The following is a 24167-nucleotide window of genomic DNA, read 5'->3' on the forward strand; positions in this document are numbered from 1 at the left end:
GGAACTTATCTCTGGAGACTAAACATGGGTTAGCATTAGCATTAGCATTGGTAGAGGCATATGATGCAAGAAAGCAAGCTTATTCAGCATCAGCCAAAAAAAAAAAAAAAAAACACACACACCACTCCCATTTCACCCTTCCGTCCATTTGAAATACCTGTCCAGTTGAGCTTTAAATTTGTTTAGGCTATCAACTTCAACAACAAGTGATGAAAGTCGGTTCCACCAACCAACCACCCTTGGCCAAAGGCAAATTTCCGCACATCTATCCGACATCCGTCCTTCCTCAATTTGAATTTATGCCCTCTGAGGTGATTATTCTGAGCAAGATGAAGAATCCCACTGGCATTGAGCATGCTCAAACCATTCAAAGCCTTATACACCGCTATCAGATCACCTCGCCGGTGCCTAGTCTCCAGACTCTGTAATTTGCAAAACTTAAGCCTTTCTTCGTAAGAGCACCCCTTTGTTCCATTCACTAATCTTGTTGCCCTTCTCTGTACTCGTTCCAGCAGCTCTACATCCTTCTTGAAATGAGGCCTCTAGACCTGTATACAGTACTCAAGATGTGGCCTAACCATTGCCTTATACAAGGGAATAATCACCTCCTTATCCCTGCTAGAAAAATTCCTGTATATCATTGACAAGACACCATGAGCTACTCTTGCAGCTCGTCTGCACTGCTCAGAGAACTTCATATCTGCCTGTACAATTACCCCCAGGTCCTTTTCATTCCCCACCACTGTCAGTGTAGTACCACAGAGTTGATACGTTGCTCTGGGGTTACTGTTTCCCATATGTAGTACTTTACATTTGTCAATGTTAAACTTCATTTGCCACCTCTCAGCCCATCTGTTCAACCTTTCCAGATCCTGTTGCAGCAGCATAGCATCAGTAGTGTCGTTAACAACCCTGCCAACCTTTGTATCATCTGCAAACTTGGACATTAAACTTGATATCCCATCATCAATATCATTCATAAACACCGAAAACAACAAAGGACCCAACACTGAACCCTGAGGAACTCCACTAATAACATTAGTCCACGTTGAGAAGTGTCCATTGATTACCACTCTCTGTCTTCTGCCACTCAACCATCCCCTTATCCATAGCAGCAATTTGCCTCCAATGCCACACTGCTCCAATTTGTGCAGCAGTCTTCCATGTGCAACAGTATCAAAAGCCTTTCTAAGATCCAAATATATAATATCAAAGTTATTCCCTGCATCCAGTTCTTTTGTGACTACATCATAGTATCCAATCAAATTGGTCAGGCAAGACCTGCCCTTAACAAAACCATGCTGCGTCTGAGCTATAACTGAATTCTTGTCTAGATGATCCTGCAGCGCTTCTTTAACCAGTGCCTCCATTAATTTACCTGGAACAGAAGTTAAACTAACAGGTCTATAATTACTTGTGTCAGCCTTTGATCCTCCTTTGTGAATTGGAGTTACATTTGCACATCTCCAGTCTATGGGTACCTCCCCTGAGTCCAAAGAAGCTCTCATAATTATGGCTAGGGGTTTGCTTACTTCCTTTGCTGCCTCCTTTAATATAACTGGATAGATCCCATCCACCCCAGGTGCCTTTTTTATGTTTATCCTCAACAATCTCTCCTCCACTTTCCTCTCAGTTATTACAAAATCATCCAGCTCACTGTCAATGTTTATTTTACCTACATCATTCTCCTTCCTGAATTACTCCTCATGTGTGAATGTAGATGCAAAATACTCGTTTAGATTGTTAGCCACCTGAGCAGGATCCTCAACTGTTGAACCATCAATATCCAGTGGACCAATCTGATTCATCCCTTTCCTTCTTGAGTTTAAATATGTAAAGAACTCTTTTCTGTTTTTCTGTGCATCCTTTGCCAAGGATTTTTCGTAGTCTGCCTTTGCGTGCCTAATCTCCTTTGTGACTTGGTTACAGACCAACTTATATCTATGATAGGCTTCCATGTCACCCATTAATTTGTATGTATCCCATGCATTTTTCTTCTCTGCCACATGTCTCATTAGTTCATCTGACAACCATTTAGGCCTAAACCTTGAACAATATTTCTTAGTTGGTATGTAAAGCCTGGTAGCCTCCAAGATTAGTTCCTTGAATGCTTCCCATTTTGAGTTTGCTGTTGGTAACATCATCAGTTGGTCCCACTGTATAGAATTTAAATACTGTCTCAGACCATCATAGTCGCCTTTATGAAAACAAAAACTCTTCCCTTTACCTCTGATGGTAGTTACCTCCTTGAGTAAATCCCACTTCAGCACACTGTGATCACTGCCACCTAGTGGTTCATTTATCTGCAGATTCTTAATGCATGAAGAATTACTACTGATAATCAGATCAAGAGTATTGCTCCCTCTTGTTGCCTCACGAACATGCTGATGTAGAAAACAATCATCCAATAAATCCACAAAAGCCTTGCTAGTGTGCGAGTGACTAACCCACAAATTCCAGTCAATATCTGGGAAATTAAAATCCCCCATTATAAGACGCTCTGATTTACTGGCCCACTCTATTTCCCTGTACAATATCTTATTATACTCATCAGAGTCATTAGGCCTATAGCACACTCCTACTCTCAATTTTGATTTCCCTATGCTTATGTCACACCAAACTGACTCGACACTGCCCTGTCCATCGATGTCGACTGGCTTCACTTCCTTGGACTTCACTTCCTTGGACTTGGGTTTCACCACTTCAAGCCTCCAATAAGCAAAGTGGTGGTATTGCACTGATTATCATGTCTGACTGCACAATTATCCCCAGGTCTTTTTCATACTCCATCATCCTGAGTGTAGTACCACACAGTTCGTACACTTCTCTGGGGTTATTGCTACCCATATGCAGTACTTTGCCTTTGTCAATGTTAAACTTCAGTTGCCACTTCTCAGCCCATCTTTTCTAGATCCTGTTGCAGTAGCATACTATCTTTACTAACATTAACAACCCTGCCAACCTTTGTATCACCTGCAAACTTCAACATTTAGCCTGAGCTACCTTCATCAATATCATTGATAAATATATGAAAGAACAATGGGCCCAACAATGAAGCCTGGTTGAGTCCATGAAGAGCAATGTCCATTGATTACCACTCTTTGCCTTTTTTTATCCTTTTGTTGCAACTTTCCCTTAATGCCATACTGCACCAATTTGTATAGTAGCCTTCCATGTGCAACATTATCAAAATCTTTCCTGAAATCCAAATATATGATGTCAAAATAATTTTTTGCATCCAGTTCCTTTGTGATAACATTATAGTATCCAATCAAACTGGTCAGACAAAACTTCACCTTAACAAACCCATGCTGTGTCTGAATTATTACTGCAGTCTTGTCTAGATGATCCCACACTGCTTCTTTAACCAGTAACTAGATTATTTTCCCAGCAAAGAAGTTAAAATAACCGGTCTGTAATTGCTCGTGTCACCTTTTTATGCTCCCCATGAGAATTGGGGATACATTTGCACATCTCCAGTCAGTGGGGACCTCCCCTGAGTCCAAAGATGCTCTCATAATTATAGCTAAGCGTTTGCTTACTTCCTTTGCTGCCTCCTTTAATATAACTGGATAGATCCCATCCACCCCAGGTGACATTCTTATGTTTAACTTCAACAATTTCTCCTCCACTTTGCTTTCAGTTATTACAAAATCATTAGCTCCCTGTTAGAGTTTAGTATATTTCTATCCTTCACTTCTCTACAGAATTCCTCATGCGTGAATGTAGATGGGGAATTCAATACTTATTCAGTTTGTCAGCTATATGAGCAGGATCCTCAACAGTCGAACCATCGATATCAAGTGGACTAATCCAATTCATCCTCTTCCTTCTAGAGTTTACATAAGTAAAGAAGTCTTTGCTGTTTTCTTTGCATCCTTTGCCAAAGACTTCTGGTAATCTACCTGTAGCCCACTGGTGGACTAGAAACAAATGAGCTTGTCTAAAAGTGGCTTAAGGTTGCTTTAAAATATTTTAATATGTTTCAATGATTAAAATATATGCTAACATAAGATGTGAAAGATAACTGTAAAAATATGGTCAACTTACTGTACAAATAAATACTGCTGATGGATTCGCTGGAAGTTTGACATGGTATGAAATTTTGAAAGAACAGCAATCAAAGTAAAATGGCACAATTTATATGGAGAATTTTCTTAACCGATTTAATTCTGAGATTGTAACCAAAGTTGTTATTATTTCCAAGGTTCTTTAACTGAGTTTGACTGTACCTTATATATAATTTCAAGCAAGTTGCAGCAGTTTAACATAATAACACTACTTTTAAAGCTACTTACCTGCCTGCTCTTTGGAAGTGTATTGATATGGAAGTATTATAACCTTCAGCAAAACTTAAAATGGCCTAATAACAAAAAAAAAAAAAAAAAAAAAAAATATATATATATATATATATAAATATTATGAGAGTGAATTTTCTGGTTGTGATTTTATAATATATTATAATATGGTGTTTTATTACTATATAAACTAGTTATAAAGAAAATATTATTTTATTACTATTTTATTTAAATAAGTTTTTGGCTAAGAATGAGAATATATCTGCACACCATGCATATCAGTTAAGAGCTAAATTGATTCTGAATTCTTCATTTGTGCAAAAATGAACAGGGGGGTTGTATGTTAATAATGGCATTGTTCAGCATCAGGAAAGTTAGGAGATATGATGTGCTTTTTACTACAGATGTTAGAGATATGGAAATTCCGTGTCAGAAGCTGTAACAGGATTGCAAGGGGATTATGATCCAAGGTAAAATAGGTTTCAGATGCAGAATTAATACTGCATTTTGCTGATTAAAAGACCAAGTCATGGCAATTAGCATTCTCTTATTAGGCCTTCATTAATAACAGAAATTCCAGAGGGAGCCAAATTACTTACATTAGATTTAGGGACTGTAAAGGATGTAGACTCCAACTAGATCAAGCAGGTTGCTCTTCATCTTAAGTCACAGTAAAGTAGAAAGCATCACTGGTTAGAATGGCAACACCTCCTCCTCTTGCATGAGTTCTAGAGTTGCAGTTTACAGCTACCCTAGAACTCCTGTATCTCACATATCATCTATTCTTGGTGGAATCAGAAGCATGTTTCAGTTAGGCAGACAATGTCAGCAGCAAAAGAAAAAACTATTTGTTCCATGCATCGAGTTTATCCTCAAGCTTCTCAAATTTTGATAAAAAAATGTTTAGGGTAGTAAGGGGGCTGATTTGGATCAAATTATTTCTGGCAAGGTATGCTTTGTAAAAAAAAAACATCTTTCATGATGAGATCATATAAATTATCTCATCACAAAAGTACCGGTGTTGGGACAGTGCAGCTTTTAGCATTGTTGACTTGATTGTCATAAGGATATTACCAGATTTGAGTCCAGGTTGTAAATATTAACATTGGTTGGTTAGGAATGATGACAAGCAATTTCTGATAAGCTCATGATTTAGATTAGAACTGCAGGAGGTTTATATTTCCCTGCAGTTCTAATCTTTACATTTAATTCATAAAATGACCCTATTATGGCCCCAACTGGCCCTACAGTAGTTGATGAAACTGTTGATTGATCTACTGATGCATACAATTTTAAATAAGGCATGCTTAACAGGGTTGTAGAGACTTTAAGAAGGCTAACAAAACAAGGAAATGCTATCAGGTAATGTTCCTCACTGGTTGAGATAGTAGTAGTCGAGGCACGTGATGCAAGAAAGCAAGCTTATGTAGCATCAGCTCCAAAAAAAAAAACCATTTCACACATCCATTCCCTCTAAAAGTTTGTCCAGTCCCTCCTTGAATTTATTTAAGCTATCAACTTCCACAATGATAGATGGAAGTTTGTTCCAGCAATCAAATACCCACTGGCTAAAGGCAAATTTCCTCACAGCTATTGTATAACTGTCTTTCCTCAATTTGAATTTATTTATGCCCCCTCAGGTTCGTAATCTGAGCAAGAGGAAGAATCTCATCAGAATTGAGTCTGCTCAACCCATTCAAGGTCTTATACTCCTCAATTGGATCCCCTCGCAGGTGCCTAGTTTCCAGATGTTGCAATTTTCAGACCTTAAGCCTTTCTTGGTAAGACCACCCTTTCGTTCCCCTCACCAATCTTATTGCCCTTCTCTGTACTTGCTCAAGCAACTCAACATCCTTCCTAAAATGAGGCCTCCAGACCTGTATGCAGTACTCAAGGCATGGCCTGACTATTGCCTTATATAAAGGGATGATCATCTCCTTTTCGCTATTAGCAAAACTGCTGTATATCATTGACAATACCCCATGACCTGCTCTGGCAACCTGTCTACACTGCTCAGAAAATTTCATATCTGACTGCACAATTACTCACAGGTCTTTTTCATTTTCTACCACCCTAAGTGTAGTACCACTTATGCAGGAAGTTTAGTTCCTTTGTAACCACATCATAGTAGGTTTAGAAGTGACAGAATTATCTACTTTGAAGAAATTTCTTCCTTTGATTGTTGAGCCATGAACCTGAACTGCAAGCTATCTGCATTGTTTGGGCCATGTTCAGAGAACTTCCACGCTAGCTAGGAGCAGTGGGGATGGCAAGCCACAACTTGAGGACAGGCAAGAGGTATGCATTACAATCAGGTCTATTGATTCTCACTGGAATTGTGTTACTAAGATTAGTGTCCTTTGATTTGGGAAAGCCGCTTCTGACTGATTTGACACCAGTCACACTTCTTCATCAGATTAGTTGGCAGAGATGCACTTTGGCCACTTGTGTCCCTGTTTGTTTCTAGGTTGGAGGTTGTATTAGTATGTTCCTCACATTGATCACTGTTAAATTGCCCAAACAGTAGCAAACTTGTGATTTGGAAATTAATATTAGCATTGAGGCATGCCTACAAAGCATTATCATTTAAGCATGTAGGGGCATTTGCCTCAGTCTCCTGGTTATGTAGTTTCTTGTCAAGAACACTCATTTTTATTTATTAAAGTGGAAATTGTTCATTTCTTTAATTATCATAGAAATCATTTGATTTGAAAAAAAAGTGGGATTTTACCTCAGAAATTATTATTTCAATTGTTTCAAAACCCAGAAAATCATCAGTATTTCTTGTATTCTCCACTAAAGTGAAATTCAGTTTTAGAAACAAACTCATCTCAGTCTAAGTGGCCATGTTTCTCTAGCATATACTTCTGTGATACAGGCATATCTGCCTCATTTCTAGATTTGGACACTCATTGGGTAGCATGCTGTAGGTTATAATATCCACTGAGAGTATTTCACTAGTTGTAATGCTACTTGCTTTTAGTATTATTATAGGCTGTGTTTGTCTGATCTCAATATGCGGGAAATTCAGAATATTCAATCATTGATTCAGTCCTATCAAATTTGTCAGACAAGACTTTCCCTTAACAAACCCATGCTGTGTCTGAATTATTGCTGCAGTCTTGTCTAGATGATCCTGCAATGCATCTTTAACCAGCGACTCCATTATTTTAACCGGAACAGAAGTTAAACTAACTGGTCTGTAATTACTCGTGTCACCCTTCGATCCCCCTTTGTGAATTGGGGATACATTTGCACATCTCCAGTCCGTGGGAACCTCCCCTGAGTCCAAGGATGCTCTCATAATTATGGCTAAGGGTTTGCTTAGTTGCTTTGCCGCCTCCTTTAATATAACTGGATAGATCCCATCCACCCCAGGTGCTTTTCTTACGTTTAACTTCAACAATTTCTCTTCCACTTTGTTCTCAGTTATTACAAAATCATTAAGTATCTTGCTACAATTTGATAACCTTCTGCCATTTTCAAACCTTAATAATTCCTCACGTGTGAATGTAGATGCAAAATACTCATTCAGTTTGTTTGCTATCTGAGCAGGATCATCAACAGTCGAACCATCGATGTCAAGTGGACCAATCAGATTCATCCCCTTCCTTTTAGAGTTTATATAAGTAAAGAAATCCTTGCTGTTTTTCTTAGCATCTTTTTGCCAAGGATTTCTCGTAATCTGCCTTCGCCTGCCAAACCTCCTTTGTGACCTGATTACAGATTAACTTATATCTGCCATAGGCTTCTGAATCGCTTGATAATTTATATGCATCCCATGCATTTTTCTTCTCTGTTACTAGTCTCATTAGTTCATTTGACAACCATTTAGGCCTAAACCTTGAACAATATTTCTTAATAGGTATTAAACGTTTAGTAGCTTCCACGATTAATTCCTTTAATTAATCATTGCATTTCATTTTTATCACAGAATAGAGCAACATTATTATTCTCTATATTTGTAAAGTTTTAAAGTTTTAGTAACCTTAGGGCAGTACACCTTCTTTACAAGTCTCTTGGGTTAAATTGATTATTTTGCATTTTTGATTCAGGTTCTGTGTTTGAGAGTTCTGTTCCTCTTCTGTGCATTATTATTAGTATTAACAGTGGCAAATGATGCAACTAAGCAAACTTATACAGCATCAGCCAAAAAAAAAAAGAAAAAAAAAAAACCTACCAACCTCACCTGTCCATCCCCTGTAACAATTTGTCTAATCTTTCCTTAAATTTATTCAAATTGCCCACCTCCACATACACCAGCCAGAAGTTTGTTAGAACAATTAATTTACTCCATGGATGAAAGCATATTTCTGGATATCCATTATGCACATATCCCTCTTTTCAATTTAAGTTTATGTCCTCTTATGTGTGTGTTTTCCAATCCATTTAAATTCAGTGAGATATCCTTGCATATGCCTGGTTTCCAAGCAATTTGCAGAACTGAGGTCTTTTATGGTAAGATTACAATATTCTGTCTTGACTGATCTAGTTGTCTATTCTACACCTGTTCCAAGAGAAGGGATCCACATCCTTAAAATGAAGCTTCCAGACCTTATTTGCCCTTGCTGGAAAAATTCCTGAATATCACTGACAGAACCCATGAGCTGTCCTGGGGGGGGGGGGGAGCTTGTCTGAACTGCTAAGAGAACTTCATGTTGGACTGAACACTTATTACTAGGGCTTTTTCATTTTCAACAATCTTGAAGTGGACATAAACAAATGAAAGACAGTGGATTCCTATTATTTGGGCCACTCATTAATTGGGGCAGCAGTTTATTTGGGACAAATCTTAAAAGAACAGAACCCAATCGAGAAAATAGCCAGGGTTTACTTCACTTAATTGGAACAACATGCCTTTTAATCGGGGCAGGAGACTGCAGCACTCGAGATTACCCAACGATTGTCTCCAACCATACCATGTGGTTTGGTTGGATTTCTAGAGGTCACAACCATAAAACAATTAGCAGTCCCCTGTTTATTGGGCTTTTCTTTTTTTTTTTCTTTCTTTTTTTTTTATTAGTTTTTGGCACATCTGCTTCTGTGGCCATATTGCAACTCCCATTTTCTACTCTCATTTTCTACCCAAATGCATTTTCTACTCTGATCCAAGCCCGAGGTTGGATTCGAACCCGCAACCTTTGGGTTGCTAGGCAAGCACTTTACCCACCTGGCTAGCTCAGTCGGCTTGGGCTTTTCTGTTAGTGCAATCTATTATAAACGGATAGTAATCTCAACCTTATTTAATTTGCGATAATACCAATAGCTGGAATTCTGTGTGTTTTCAGTTATGGTGACGTGTTTCTCCTTCCACGAAATCTTCAATCATATAAAAAAACAAATTTTCAGAATCTTCTCTTCATTCCTATTTTTTAAGCTTGGTAACTTGGTACTCCATTCTCACTTGCGAGTATCGTGTTACTTGCGATTTGTGTGTGTGTGTGTGTACTGTGTTCTTTGTTATTTATTGCTTATCTTTTTTACTGTTTTAAATTTTAACCCCCACCCACAAAAGTTAATGCACAGAAATATCAACTAGATAGTATGTACATATTACAGTACGTATTAATTAAGCTATGCACATAAGCGTAAATTTATTTTTATTTTGCTAACCTGTGGAAAATATGCTTCCGATTTTCACGTACCATTTAATTTTTTAATTGGTAAGGTAATAAAGTGTAAATTTGTGCTTGATATATCTTTACTTTTATAGCCTGTGGATAATTTTCCTCCTATTTTTGCTAATTAGAATTGCTGTTTAATAGAATTAAAATTCAATTCACAAACGTGATCACAATGACCATTGTTTACCACATATCGTATGGTGAATGGTACTTTAGTATGGTGAGTCCATCGTAACGTGATTTGATGGAACAGAAAATCAATTGTAAAGCGGAGGTCCATTGTATTTTTAACTATTTATGTGAAACTTCCCATAATTGGGGCAGCCGCCTAATTGGGCCAAAATGCACTTGTCCCAACGTGTCCCATATAACCGGAATCGACTGTATTAATCTATTATTCTGAAATTACTGATGTATATGGGAATTTATCAATGTTAAACTTCAATTGCCAATGTTCAGTCGATCTGCATAACTTTTCTAGATCATGCTGCTCAAGTACACCTTGATTGCTGTCATTATCCCCCCTCCGCCAACCTTTGTACCTCCTGCAAATTTAGACATTAAGCTTGATATGCCTTAATCAATATCATTAATAAATACTGAAAACAATAAGATGTCTGTAATGAACCCTGAGGGACTCCACTAATAACATAATAAAGAGTAGGCATGCCAGGAGCATTTCGTTTACTCGATCTATTTAAAGAATTAAGTATGTCAATGGGGTCTCCTTGAACTTAGTTTTCAAGCACTGCAATTTGCAGAAAGGCAGCTTTTTTGTGGTAAGAGCACCTTTGTGTCCTTGACCAATCTAGTTGCTCTAATTTCCACCTATTGCAAGAAATCCTTCCTTAAAAAAAAAAGGAAACACATCCTTCTTAAAATGAGGCATACTTACTACAATGGAAAAATCACCTTGTTCCTCCAGACAAAAGTCATGTAACGGGTGGTTATAAAATATGTTTCCCTATTCACGAGACCCTAGTATCAAAACGGTTAGAGATAGTGCTGTGAAAATCGGTGCATATGTCATTTAGGGTATGGAGAAGCAATTTGTAGAAGAAAAAAAATTTGTTCAGATTTCAGCCACCAGGGGAGAAATTGGCACTGTAAACATGAGATGGAGACTATTAGACTGTTTCTGTTTCTTTGGATTACTCTTACCTGATGTATTGATCAGTCTGGTGGAGTCCGAAGTCCAGTATTTATTTATGCATCATCATTGTGTATATAGTCTTTTTATGTACCATCATTGTATATAGTCTTTTATGTACCATCATTGTATATAGTCTTTTTATGTATCATTAATCATTGTATATAGTCTTTTTTATGTATCATTAATCATTGTATATAGTCTTTTTATGTATCATTAATCATTGTATATAGTCTTTTTATGTATCATTAATCATTGTACATAGTTGTTATAAATTGTATACAATGTATAGATTACTTTCAGTGGCGAATAGAGGAAATCCTGGAGCCTGCCAAAAAAATAATAGAATACTTTTGGTTGCAAGGAGGGCCCATGGTGTTCTATCGATGATTTATCGAACAATCGCTAGTAGAGATAAGGACATCATAATCCCATTATATAATGCTATTGTTAGACAACACTTGGAATACAGTGTTCAAGTATGGAGACCGCACCTAAAGAAAGACATTGTTCTTCTTGAAAGGGTCGAAAGATGGGTAACTCACCTGGTGAAATCAGCAAAAGTACATCCATAAGAGGAAAAACTTTGAATATGTTGGTTGCAGAGCTTGGAAACTAGCCATCTTAGGCTCTGAGAGGCATAAGAAAAATGAATAAGGACGAAATTTTCACAGTTATAAATGATTCTAGAACTAGGGGCCATAATTTCAAGTTACAGGGGGAGTTGTTTAGACTGGATTGCAGGAAGTTTTATTTTAGCCAGCGCATTATAAATTACTGGAATAAGTTACCTACATGGGTGGTAGAGGCTGACAGTCTGGAGAAATTCAAAGGTCAGCTGGATAATTACCTAAGGAAGGAGGGAAATGCATAAGTTGTCCATTTCCTTTTCTCTTATTAATTTTTCTTATTATATATTTTTAAAATTTTCTTCTTATTATTATTAATTTGTTTTTATTCTTATTATTTTATTTTATTTATTTTTTGTTATTTTATTTTATTATTATTTATTTTATTTTATTTATTTTTTGTTATTTTATTTTATTATTATTTATTTATTTATTTTATTTTTATTTCATTTATTTTATTTTTTTTTGGCTGGTACAGCATAAGCCTATGGCTTATGCTGTACCACATGTCCATTACTAATACTAATACAAATACTAATATAATTTCGTGATTACCCAAGTCTGTTAATGGTAAATGTGCAGTTAATGTTTTGTAGTATTTTTAACTTGCTTATGATTACAACCATCTATGTCAACATGCTTATAACCAAGGCAATTTAGTGTAACTTTAGGAAGCACCACCCCCATACATCAGTCAAGAGCCGCCACTGGTTATACAATATGGAATAGCATAATGTAAATCCTGAACTTAATAGCATAAGGTTTAACATAAAACTAATTAGCGAAATATGTAGCACTGTGTTAGAAATCTGTTAGATTAGTAGCGTATTATCAATTAATCAGTAAAATTTATTAATCTTATTAAATTTCATTGTTAATTATATTATATTTAAACAGAGTCATGACCCAGACTAGAGCAGCAAAGCAGCAGTAGTATGGTGGAGTGTGGAAGAACACAAGGGGGCGATTCTCCAACTCATTACAGTCTAAAAAAATGTGTGAAAAGTTTGCAGTCCTGTCTAGAACAGGACATGATCTAGCCAGGGAGGATGTCTTTGTGTGTGTTACGTGCAGAGACTGTGAACAAATTAGGCGCCAGCTCAACGTTCTAATGGGCGTCAACAAAAGTTTGAGGTGTAGGGTAGATGCCCTCGAAGAAATTAATATGAGGGGCCCATCAAGCTCTCAGCTGCCCAACTCAATGCCACAGCTCACTCCTGTGCATCGGACAACACAGCAGCAATCTCAAAGGCAGAATGTGCTGGTTCCATGGGAAGTAATTTTTGTTGGTGATATTCCCAGTCTCACGGAGACGGGGAATATATTATGCAAAAAGGATAGGTGGAACAGGACCAGGGTATGTCTGCCAGGCGCAAATGTTGATGTTGTAGGGCAGATATAATCTTTAAGGGCATAAAAGGTGATATTGTTTTACATGTTGGCACTAATGACCTTAAGAGTAAGAGATCTGCAGATTTACTTAACAAGTACAGGTCAATGCTGAAAAAAAAGTTGCAAGTTAGGGTTAAATTAGAGAGTCTGCAATTCTGCCCAGACACTACAGAAAGGAGTATATAATGAAAGCCTTGTCAATCAATTCGGCCCTGGAGAGATTGTACAAGGCTCACAAGGTAAAATTTTTTTCAAGGTGGTCTGTGCTTGCTAACAGGAGAGACTGCTTCTACAAGAATGGGATATACTTAAATAGAAAGGGTGCAAGAATATTTGCTGATTCTATCAAGGCAGTGTTAGGAGGGTCAGAAAACTGCTAGCTTGTTGGGATTCACAGATTAAAAGATTAATAGTAGCCACAGGCAGAGGCAAAAGTGATTCTTGCACTGCTTCAATTGTAATGAGCAGCAGCCTAGAGAGCAAGTTGCAGAGGGCTTCAAAAGCTGCTGGGAGTCATCATGGAACAAGAAAATAGATGGGCTGTGTTAAGGTAACTAAGAGTAAGAACAAGTACATGTATACTTGCATGTACACCAATGCTAGAAGTACAGTAAATAAATGTGATGAATTTCTTTTGAAGTGCTGATCAAGGCATCAAAGGCAGAATATTGTTGAAATATGAGAAATATGGTGTCACATAGATATAAGCAGTGCAAAATTGGAATTTCGGGAGTACAACGTGTACAGAAAGAATAGACAGGGTATGAAGGGAGGAAGGGTTATGCTGTTACTTAAGAAACATATAAAATCTATGGAAGTGCATCCAGTTGACAAGGGTGGACAGTGCAAAAGGAACCACTAGGTGGCAGTGATCACAGTGTACTGATGTGGGATTTACTTAGAGATATAATTACCATCAGGGGTAAAGGAAAGAGTTTTTGCTTCCATAAAGGTGAGTACAGTGGTCTCAGATAGTTTTTAAATTCTGTACAGTGGGATCAACTGACGATTTTACCAACAGTAAATTCTAAGTGGGAAGCATTCAAGGAATTAATCGTGGATGCTACTAAAAGTTTCATATCTATTAAGAAATATTGTTCAAGGTTTAGGCCTAAATGGTTATCAAATGAACTAATGAGACTCGTGACAAAGAAGAAAAATGCATGGGATGCATATAAATTATCAAGCAACTCAGAAGCCTATGGCAGATATAAGCTAGTCTGTAATCAGGTCACAAAGGAGGTTAGGCAGGCGAAGGCAGATTACGAGAAATCTTTGGCAAAAGATGCTAAGAAAGACAGCAAGGATTTCTTTACTTATATAAACTCTAAAAGGAAGGGAATGAATCTGATTGGTCCACTTAATATCGATGGTTCCGCTGTTGATGATCCTGCTCAGATAGCAAACAAACTGAATGAGTATTTTGCATCTACATTCACACGAGGAGTTATTAAGGTTTGAAAATGGCAGAAGGTTATTAAATTGTAGCAGGGTGCTTAATGATTTTGTAATAACTGAGAGCAAAGTGGAGGAGAAATTGTTGAAGTTAAACATAAGAAAGGCACCTGGGGTGGATGGTATCTATCCAGTTATATTAAATGAGGTGGCAAAGTAACTAAGCAAACCCTTAGCCATAATTATGAGAGCATCCTTGGACTCAGGGGGAGGTCCCCATGGACTGGAGATGTGCAAATGTATCCCCAATTCACAAAGTGGGTCGAAGGGTGACACGAATAATTAACCAGTTAGTTTAACTTCTGTTCTGGGTAAAATAATGGAGTCACTGGTTAAAGATGCATTGCAGGATCATCTAGACAAGATTGCAGCAATAATTCAGACACAGCATGGGTTTGTTAAGGGAAAGTCTTGTCTGACAAATTTGATAGGATATTATGATGTGGTTACAAAGGAACTGGATGCAAAAAATAATTTTGATATCATATATTTGGATTTCAGGAAAGCTTTTGACACTGTTGCGCATGGAAGACTAGTGTACAAATTGGAGCAGAATGGTATTAAGGGTAAGTTGCTACAATGGATAAAAGGATGTTTAAGTGGGAGAAGACAGAGGGTGGTAATCAATGGGTGCTGCTCTTTGTGGACTTAATGTTATTAGTGGAGTCCCACAGGGTTAGGTGTTGGGTCCACTGTTGTTTTGTATATTTATTAATGATATTGATGAAGGTATATCAGGCTTAGTGTCGAAGTTTGCAGATGATACAAAGGTTGGCAGGGTTGTTAAAGACAGTAATGGCAGTGTGCTACTGCAACAGGATCTAGATAATTTGGGCAGATGGGCTAAGAAGTGGCAACTGAAGTTTAACCTTGACAAATGCAAAGTACTGCATATGGGGAGAAGTAACCCCAGAGAAACGTACCAACTGTGTGGTACTACGCTTAAGGTGGTAGAAAATGAAAAAAGACCTGGGAGTAATTGTGCAGTCAGATATGAAGTTTTCTGAGCAATGCAGACAGGTTGCCAGGGCAGGTCATTTGGTTTTGTCAATGATATATAGGAATTTTTCTAGCAGGGAAAAGGAGGTGATTGTCCCTCTGTATAAGGCAATGGTCAGGCCACGCCTTGAGTACTACGTACAGGTCTGGAGGCCTCATTTTAGGAAGGATGTAGATTTGCTTGAGCGAATGAAGGGATCCTCTTACCAAGGGAGGCTTACGTTCTGCAAATTGCAATGGCTGGAGACTAGGTACCTGCGTGGTGATCTGATTGAGGTGTATAAGGGCTTGAATGGATTGAGCATGCTGAATTCTGATGAGATCCTTCCATTTGTTCAGATTACGAACCTAAGGGGGCATAAATTCAAATTAAGAAAAGACAGATGTAGAATAGATGTGCGGAAATTTGCCTTTAGCCAGCGGGTGGTTAATTGCTGGAACAAACTTCCATCTGTCGTTGTGGAAGTTGATAGGTTAAATAAATTTAAGGAGGAACTGGACAGGAATTTGGAGGAAATGGTGTGATTTTTTTTTTTTTTTTTTTTTGGATGATGCTGCATAAGCTCATACACTTGCTTTCTTGCATCACATGCCACTACTACTAATACTACTACTACTACTAATGTTGAGTCTGTTTGGTGTAAGAGACCCTGTGAAAGAGAAAATGAGAGTAGGAGTGTCTTATAGGCCTAATGACTCTGATGAATACAACAAACAGTTGTGCAGAGAAATAGAGTGGACCAGTTAATCAGAATGTCTTGTAATGAGGGATTATAACTTTCCAGATATTGACTGGAACTTTTGGTTTGGTCACTAGCACGCTAGCAAGACTTTTGTGGATTTATTGGAGGATTTTTTTCTACAGCAACATGTTCGAGAGGCAACCAGAGGGAGTATTACTCTTGATCTGATTATAAGAAGTGACTATTCGTGCATTAAGAATTTGCAGATAAAGGAACCACTAGGTGACAGTGATCACAGTGTACTGATGTGGGATTTACTTAAAAAATGTAACTACTATCAAGGGTAATGAGAAGCGTTTTTGCTTTCGTACAGGTGACTACATTGGTCTCAGACAGTTTTTAAATTCTACACAATGGGATCAATTGATGATGTTACCAGTGGTGAATTCTAAATGGGATGCCTTCAGGGACTTAATCTTGGAGGCTACTAGGTTTTTCATACCAACAAAGAAATACTGTTCAAGCTTCAGGCCTAAATGGATGTTAGATGAATTAATGAGGCTCGGGGCAGAGAAGAAAAATGCACAGGACACATATAAATTATCAGGCGACACAGAAGCATACGGCAGACATAAACTAATCTGTAATGAAGTCACAAAGTTGGTTAGGCAGGCAAAGACAGATTATGAGAAATATTTGGCAAAGCATGCAAAGAGTTCTTTACTTATGTAAACTCTAGAAGGAAGGGGATGAATCAGATAGGTCCACTTATCATAGATGGTTTGACCATTGATGACCCTCTTCAAGTAGCTAATAAACTGAATGAGTATTTTGCATCTACATTCACACAAGAAGTTATTCGGGGAGGGGAATGCCAGAAGTTTATGAAACTCTAACAGGGAGATAAGTGATTTTGTAATAACTGAGAGCAAAGCGGAAGAGAAATTGTTGAAGTTAAACATAAAAAGGCACCTGGTGCAGATAGTATCTATCCAGTTATATTGAAGGGAGCAGCAAGGGGAGTTAGCAAACCCTTTGCCATAAATATGAGAGCATCCTTAGATTCAGGGGAAGTTGCCATTTACTGGATATGTGTAAATGTATCCCCAATTCACAAAGGGAGTTCAAAGGGTGACACAAATAATTACAGACCTGTCAGTTTAATTTCTGTTCTGGGTAAATAATGGAATCACTGGTTAAAGAGGTGATACAGGATCACCTAGACAAGACTGCAGTAATAGTTCAGACACGGCATGGGTTTGCTAATGTGAAATCTTGTCTGACCAATTTGATTAGAAACTATGATGTGGTCACAAAGAAACTGGATGGAAAAAATAATTTTGATATCATATACTTTGACAAATTTTAAACTTTGACGAATGTTTAACTAAAGTTTAAGTTTGATAAAGTTTAACTTTGACAAATGTTAAGTATTGCATATGGGTAGCAGTAACCCAAGAGAAATGTACCAACTGTGTGGTGCTTCACTCAGGGAAGTGGAGAATGAAAAGACCTGGGAGTAATTGTGCAGTCAGATATGAAGTTCTTTGAGCAGTGCAGACTGGCTGTCAGAGCAGGTCATGGAGTTTTATCAATGATATATAGGAATTTTTTTAACAGAGACAAGGTGATGATTATCCCTTTGTATAAAGCAATGGTCAGCCACACCTTGAGTACTGTATATAGGCTGGAGGCCTCATTTTAGGAATGATGTAGAGTTGCTGGAACGAGTACAGAGAAGGACAACAAGATTGGTAAGAGGAACAAAGGGGTGCACTTACGAAGAAAAGCTTAAGTCCTGCAAGTTGCAGCATCTGGAGACTATGCACCTGCAACATGATCTGATCAAGGTGTATAAGGCCTTGAATGGGCTCAATGCTGATGGGATACTTCTGCTCGCTCAGATTAAGAACCTGAGGGGGCATAGATTATTGTAGAATAAATGTTCAGAAGTTTGCCTTTAGCCAGCGGGTTGTTGATTGCTGGAACGGACTTCCATCTGTCGTTGTGGAGGTTGGTAGCTTGAATAAATTTAATGCTGAACTAGAGAAATATTTTGAGTGACCAGACGGGTGAAATGGGAAGGGTTTTTTTTTTTTTTTTTTTGGCTGATGCTGTATAAGCTTGCTTTCTTGCATGATATGCCTCAACTAATGCTAATGCTCATGCACTTGCTTTCTTGCATCACAACCTCCATTACTACTTTGTACTTTTGATTTCTGTGTTACCCTGATAATTTATAACCATCCTATTTTTCTTATCTGCCACTAGTCTCATCAGTTCACCTGAATTCCATTTAGGTCCAAAACTTGAACAATATCTCTCAGTTTTTATAAGTAGCTTAGTAGCATTTACAATTACATTGCTGAATGCTTTCCATTTAGAATTTGAGGTCAGTAACAACATCAGTTAGTCGCATTGAAAAGACTTTAAGAACTGCCTAAAGTTTAAGTTTATATTTTTCTGTAAATAAAAACTATCAAATATAAGCATAAATATCAAAGTTTTTAACAGTTACCTTATAGTCCTTCAATATTGGCCCCAAGAGGGCCCCCCCGGCACACATCAATGCATTAATCAAATTCATGCCACACTTTCTCCAGTGCATTTTAGTTGATCTGAGTGATAGATGTAGTGATAGGTCCTTGTAATGTGACAGGTAAAGGTAAGGAGGGGACACAAACACAAAATCTTTCACAAAACCCCATAGATAAAAATCTAAGGGGTGAGGTCCAGTGATCTCTGGCCAATGAAGTAAAGATTTGTCATCTTGGGAAGCACAGCCAATACAGCGACAGGGACAGAAGATGAAGACGTCAACTTCTATCATTCATCAAAATTCAGCCTTAATTCTGCATTTGCAGTTTCAAATTTAACTTCAGATCTGTTACTTAGGTGATTAACTTTAGATCTGTTTCTAAAATTCTCAAATCACCTCTTACTAGCTATAATGTCTTCAACATGGAAATCGGATGACCAAGAAGTGTTGTTTTAAGTCATCGTGAATGTCTTTAGCCCAGTCACAAATTAATTGACCACTCAGAGATTCTTTTTTTTATTTATTTTCCACATTTTCATAGGATTCACAGTTTTTCCATTTCTACAATTAATTCTCTCCTTTGAAAACTCTAGTAGATGTATTTCATTCTTCACATCTAATGTTTTAAATGCATCCTCTTGATTAATGACTGTCGAAATCATGAATTGCACAGGACCATATTCACTTAAAATTATACTTACTTTAATGCTGTTTTCATGTTTTGAAATAATTCCTTCCTTTTTTTGCACAGAAATCAATTTCCTGCTTTTATTTTAACAAATTTACAAAAATCAGAGAGAGAGAGAGAATTATGAAAATATCACAGAAAGATATCCACAATGAAAAGGAGGAAGAATACACAAAAAGAGGTGGACTCCAAGCACTGTTAAATATATGTGTTTATAGCATACTGTGATTGAAAATAATAGCCAAATGACTTACGAGTGCTTGCCTTGTCTGAAAATAACACCCAAATGTTTTTGTACCAATAACACTGAAACTTTCATCATTAATTGAATTCATGGAATACTATGAAAGGTGCATTGTAAATCAAAATATCATTGATCAGGGAACTACTGGATCAACTTTTCCCAACAAAGTTCATTTACAATAAAAACTAGCATGAGAGAGTTTTTGTGTTAAATAAACAATACAGCAATTTTACAGTTAAAGCAAGGAGTCTTATTTTATTACAAAATATTTAATTTTTCACTTCAAAACTTTCAATTCTTTCAAAATCTTTTAAAAAAAATCTGTGACGAACTCCAACATATCATTTATAGAAGTGGAAAAATCTTTACAAAACGATAAGAGGAACTGGTTTCTGATATCTGAATAAAGTCAACTTTAAAACAAAGAAAGATTACAAAAAATAATTAAAATTTTCAACTACAGAATATAATTTAAAATTAAATTGTGAAAAAAAACAGAAGTAGATAAATTATATTCTAATACTTAATAATAATAATAATAATATTAATCATTAGGAATCATAAACCTACTTTAAGTTCCTTCAAACAGAAAGTGATTTCAGTTGCATCTGTTACTTTGTATTCTTCAAATTCTTCAGGTTCTAAGATCAACTCAGTATGAACAACTTTTGTTGGATCTGTGAAAACAGTTTTATTTAATAAGTATTTCTATAAATAAAAAAAATAGAGAGAGAGAGAGAGAGAGAACACTGGGATATTTCCTTAACCTTTTGGTGCTCACGATGGGCCCCTCCCCCCATTACACCCAGATGAAATCTCAGCAATTTTATCCCATTCATCAACTTCCTTCATCCACAGAGCTGAAACTCCCAATAACCCCTCAACAAAAATGTTTTCTTTGATTTCCCTATGTAAAATTCCATAAATCTCCATTAGTTTTTGCAAAAACACAAAACAAATAGATCAAGTATGAAATGCTATTCTAAGCCTTTTTAGTTTATTCCCAGGCTAAGCAAGCAGGAATGGCACACACTAAACTGCCTTCAGAAGAGTAACTCATTTGCTGGATTTTTGAGGATTGTGGTTTGTGCACACACTGTAATGAATGAGCAACTACGAGCTGAGCAAACCTGCTAAGGCACCCAGATGGCTTAGTTGGTTTGCTCAGGTAAAGTATCTAGGTTCTCTCGCATGATTAGATTGGGAAAAAAAATACTATAATAGTTTTTTTTTGCTTTTAAAGAAAAATAAAATTTATAAAATTATGCGATCCTAACAACAAATTGTTTTTTTTTTTGAAAAAATAAATTATACTTTCATATGTGTGTGTGTGTGTGTGTGTGTTGCATCTACTAACAAAATTTCAGGGAAATTCATCTATTAGCAACCTCATAAATTACAAAAACTAGTGTAAAACAGAAAACACCACATTACCCACTGAATAAAAAATAAGTTCATGTTCCTCATATAGATTTCTTTTTCAAAAATGATATTGCTACAGCAACTGTTTAGAATGCATACTTCATTTTGTAACAAAATTTCAACAATACAAGAATGTTAGCTTATGCTATCGAAGCAGTTAGGTGGAATGGAAACTGCTAGTTTTGGAGAAGAGGAGGGAGAATATACAGACTAATAGACTAACAGCAACTGCAGGCAGAGGTGTAAGTTGAACTGCTTCTATTTGAACATGCAGTGGGTCTGAAAAGCAAGTTGTCAGGGATTTCATGGAATGGGGATCCTTGTGGAACAAGCCAATACATGGGCTGCGTTAGAGTTGCTAACACAGCTATGTACTGGCGAGTACATAGCTGTGTACAGGTGAGTAAAAACAGGTATTGAAGCTATAGTCAAATTTCATTAATACAAAGTTCGATGGACCTAAATTTTCATGTTTTGTAAAAATGAGGTCCCAAAAAGCATAAAAATTTTACCTTTTTTTTTGTAAATACTATATATGTATATATAAAAATAATAATTAATAATAATATCAAAAATAAATAAAAAAATAAATTAATTTAAATTAATAAAATAAAATAATAAAAATAATAAAAACAAAAACCTTCTCTAACGATACAGTAATAGGAATAACACATTTTTTAAAGATTTTTTTATTTGTAAGATAAACTAAGAGAAAAGCAATTAACGGAAATGAAAATATTGTACAGTATATATTTTGATATATGCAATATTTTAGTATCACAGTAAAAAGAATTACAATTTAATATAAAAGGAGACGTGCAAACCATTAACTTTTTAATAAATTAATATAATTTAAAGAAAGAATTCAATATTGCTTGCACAGTTTTGTCCTATATGCATTTTTAACTACAGCATGGACATTATCAAATGCAATAGTTTTCTTTATCAACATTACTGCAGGCCAACACATGTGTGTGTGTGTGTGTGTGTGTGTGTGTGTGTGTGTGTGTGTGTGTGTGTGTGTGTGTGTGTGTGTGTGTGTGTGTGTGTGTGTGTGTGTGTGTGTGTGTATGTGTGTGCTTCTTCACTTTTGCTGTTGCTAGTAACAAAAACATCATCGTTTTTCTTGGTGCTTAGCAGATCTTCTGGTGTTGGTGTTGCTGTGGTAACAACTTCATCATCCACCTTCACAAACTCTTCAAATTCGCCAACAAAATCCATATGCTCCATCAAATTCCTTAATGTTGCCATCACATTTGTCTGCTGGGCCATGGTTTTCGACAATATTCTCTCCAAAGCCACTCTTTCTGAAGCAGCTGATTATTACACTTAATGCAATACTGTCACAAGATCACAGATAGCATTCAAGACATTCCAGTTTGGCTGAAAATTGTTCCCTCCTTCTACGATGAAGATCAAGTACCTTATCAGGCAGGGTCTATATGCTCTCTTGAGGTTATAAATAATGCCTTAATCCAGTGGCCGCATAAAATTGGTGGTATTGGGGTGGGGGGGAGAAACAACAGCCATATATTTGTCAACTTAAATGTCATATGAAAATGTGTGTACAATAATCTAGAATCATCAAAATGTTCTTTTTTTCTGAAGCCACTTTTGATAACCAAGACTGAAAAATTTTGACCATAAGACAAGCACTTCTATTGGACTCATAATCACCGGGAAGTTGGTTAACTTCTTTAAAACATCTTGGCTTGGAAAACTTAACAATCACAAGCGGGCATAGTTTTGTAATGCCATCTGAATCGCAGCATAACAGAACAGTGAATCTTTGTTTACTTAATTTTCTACCATGACAAGACTCTCCTCAAACAGCAAATGTTTTGTTTGGCAGTAAATTATAAAATAAACCTGTCTCGTTAAGATTAAAAATATTCTTTGCCTCATATTTTTCAAAAATGGACCATACAGAACACAACCAGTCCATATCCCTTTCTTTGTCGACTAATCCAGACTAGCAGCAAACATTTCATGAAACTCAGTTATTCCTATCTTTAAATCTTTGGAGCCAGCCACTGCTGCATTTAATGTCAGAAATTCCAGATTGCTGGGCTAGATAATTTGCCTTTTTTTGCAAAATCAGACTTGATATTGGCAAATTAGATGCATACATTTGTCGGTATCACTCAAAAAGTTTTATTTTGAGCTCCTCGTGTTTTGCTGTTTTTTTATCATGCTCCAGTGTCATGCACTTCTTCGAGTGCATTTTATCTACAATACTTTTTCAGTATAGTAGATAAAGTAGGTAAAGGGATGTTGTATTACTTTGCAATGTCTGTTTTGCTTTGTTCCATCCTATCAGCCTCTTGTAAAATTTTCAGTTTAATTTCCAGGCTTAATTCCGTCTGTTTACGTTTTGTAGCCGTAATACTGCTAGATGAGATTTAATATAAACAAACATTAAATTAATTTAAAAACACAAGTTCCAAAAAAAAGACATCAGCTCAGATAAAATGGCACAAAATATAGATTACATTGCACTGTAACAAAAGACTCCGAACTGGCGTAACAATTGCAACTGACTTTCATCCCGTGGAGAGAGAGAGAGAGAGAGAGAGAGAGAGAGAGAGAGAGGGAGTGTATTTAAACAACTTAGAAAACCTGTTTTTATTCTTTTGTTAATTTAACAGCTCATCCTTCCCAATGATGTTTTTCAGAGTGCACTTACGTTGTACCTACCATATTGGTTTCATTTACACAAAAGTAAATTCTAATAAGTCAGTGCCATCTTTCGGGAAGCAGGAAACCGAGTAGCCAGAGGCAATAATCAGACAACTGTGCCAAGATTTGTGTTAAACATACAAAATAACAATATTTATTTCTCAGAGGATGAAAAAGAACTTTATAAATCACATTAACTGGATTTTGTAATAAACAAATATATTTACATAGAAAAGCCTACCCTTTCACAGGGGAATGGTATAATGCTTCATATAAATGAATACTTTGTATAAATTGAGTTTGTAATAATGAGAGTTTACTGTATTATACAGATATCAAAGACATGGTTGTCACTCAGACATATA

The 24167-nt window shown here is 36.6% G+C and overlaps 1 protein-coding gene across 1 annotated transcript in view; it reads right to left on the reverse strand.

The window, feature by feature from the left end:
- Positions 1-24167, reverse strand: part of Rad9 (cell cycle checkpoint control protein Rad9) — a 237637-nt gene that overhangs the window by 77683 nt on the left and 135787 nt on the right. The window contains exons 8-9 of the mRNA XM_090384423.1: positions 20272-20378; positions 4299-4363 (exon numbers count right to left, since the gene is read on the reverse strand). Coding sequence (XP_090240549.1) covers positions 4299-4363; positions 20272-20378 — 172 coding nt within the window. The remainder of the gene's footprint in view (positions 1-4298; positions 4364-20271; positions 20379-24167) is intronic.

The sequence above is a fragment of the Mastigoproctus giganteus genome, chromosome 1 (genome assembly GCF_048544385.1).
Source record: "Mastigoproctus giganteus isolate SK-2022 chromosome 1, ASM4854438v1, whole genome shotgun sequence".
Taxonomy (NCBI): Eukaryota; Metazoa; Arthropoda; class Arachnida; order Uropygi; family Thelyphonidae; genus Mastigoproctus; species Mastigoproctus giganteus.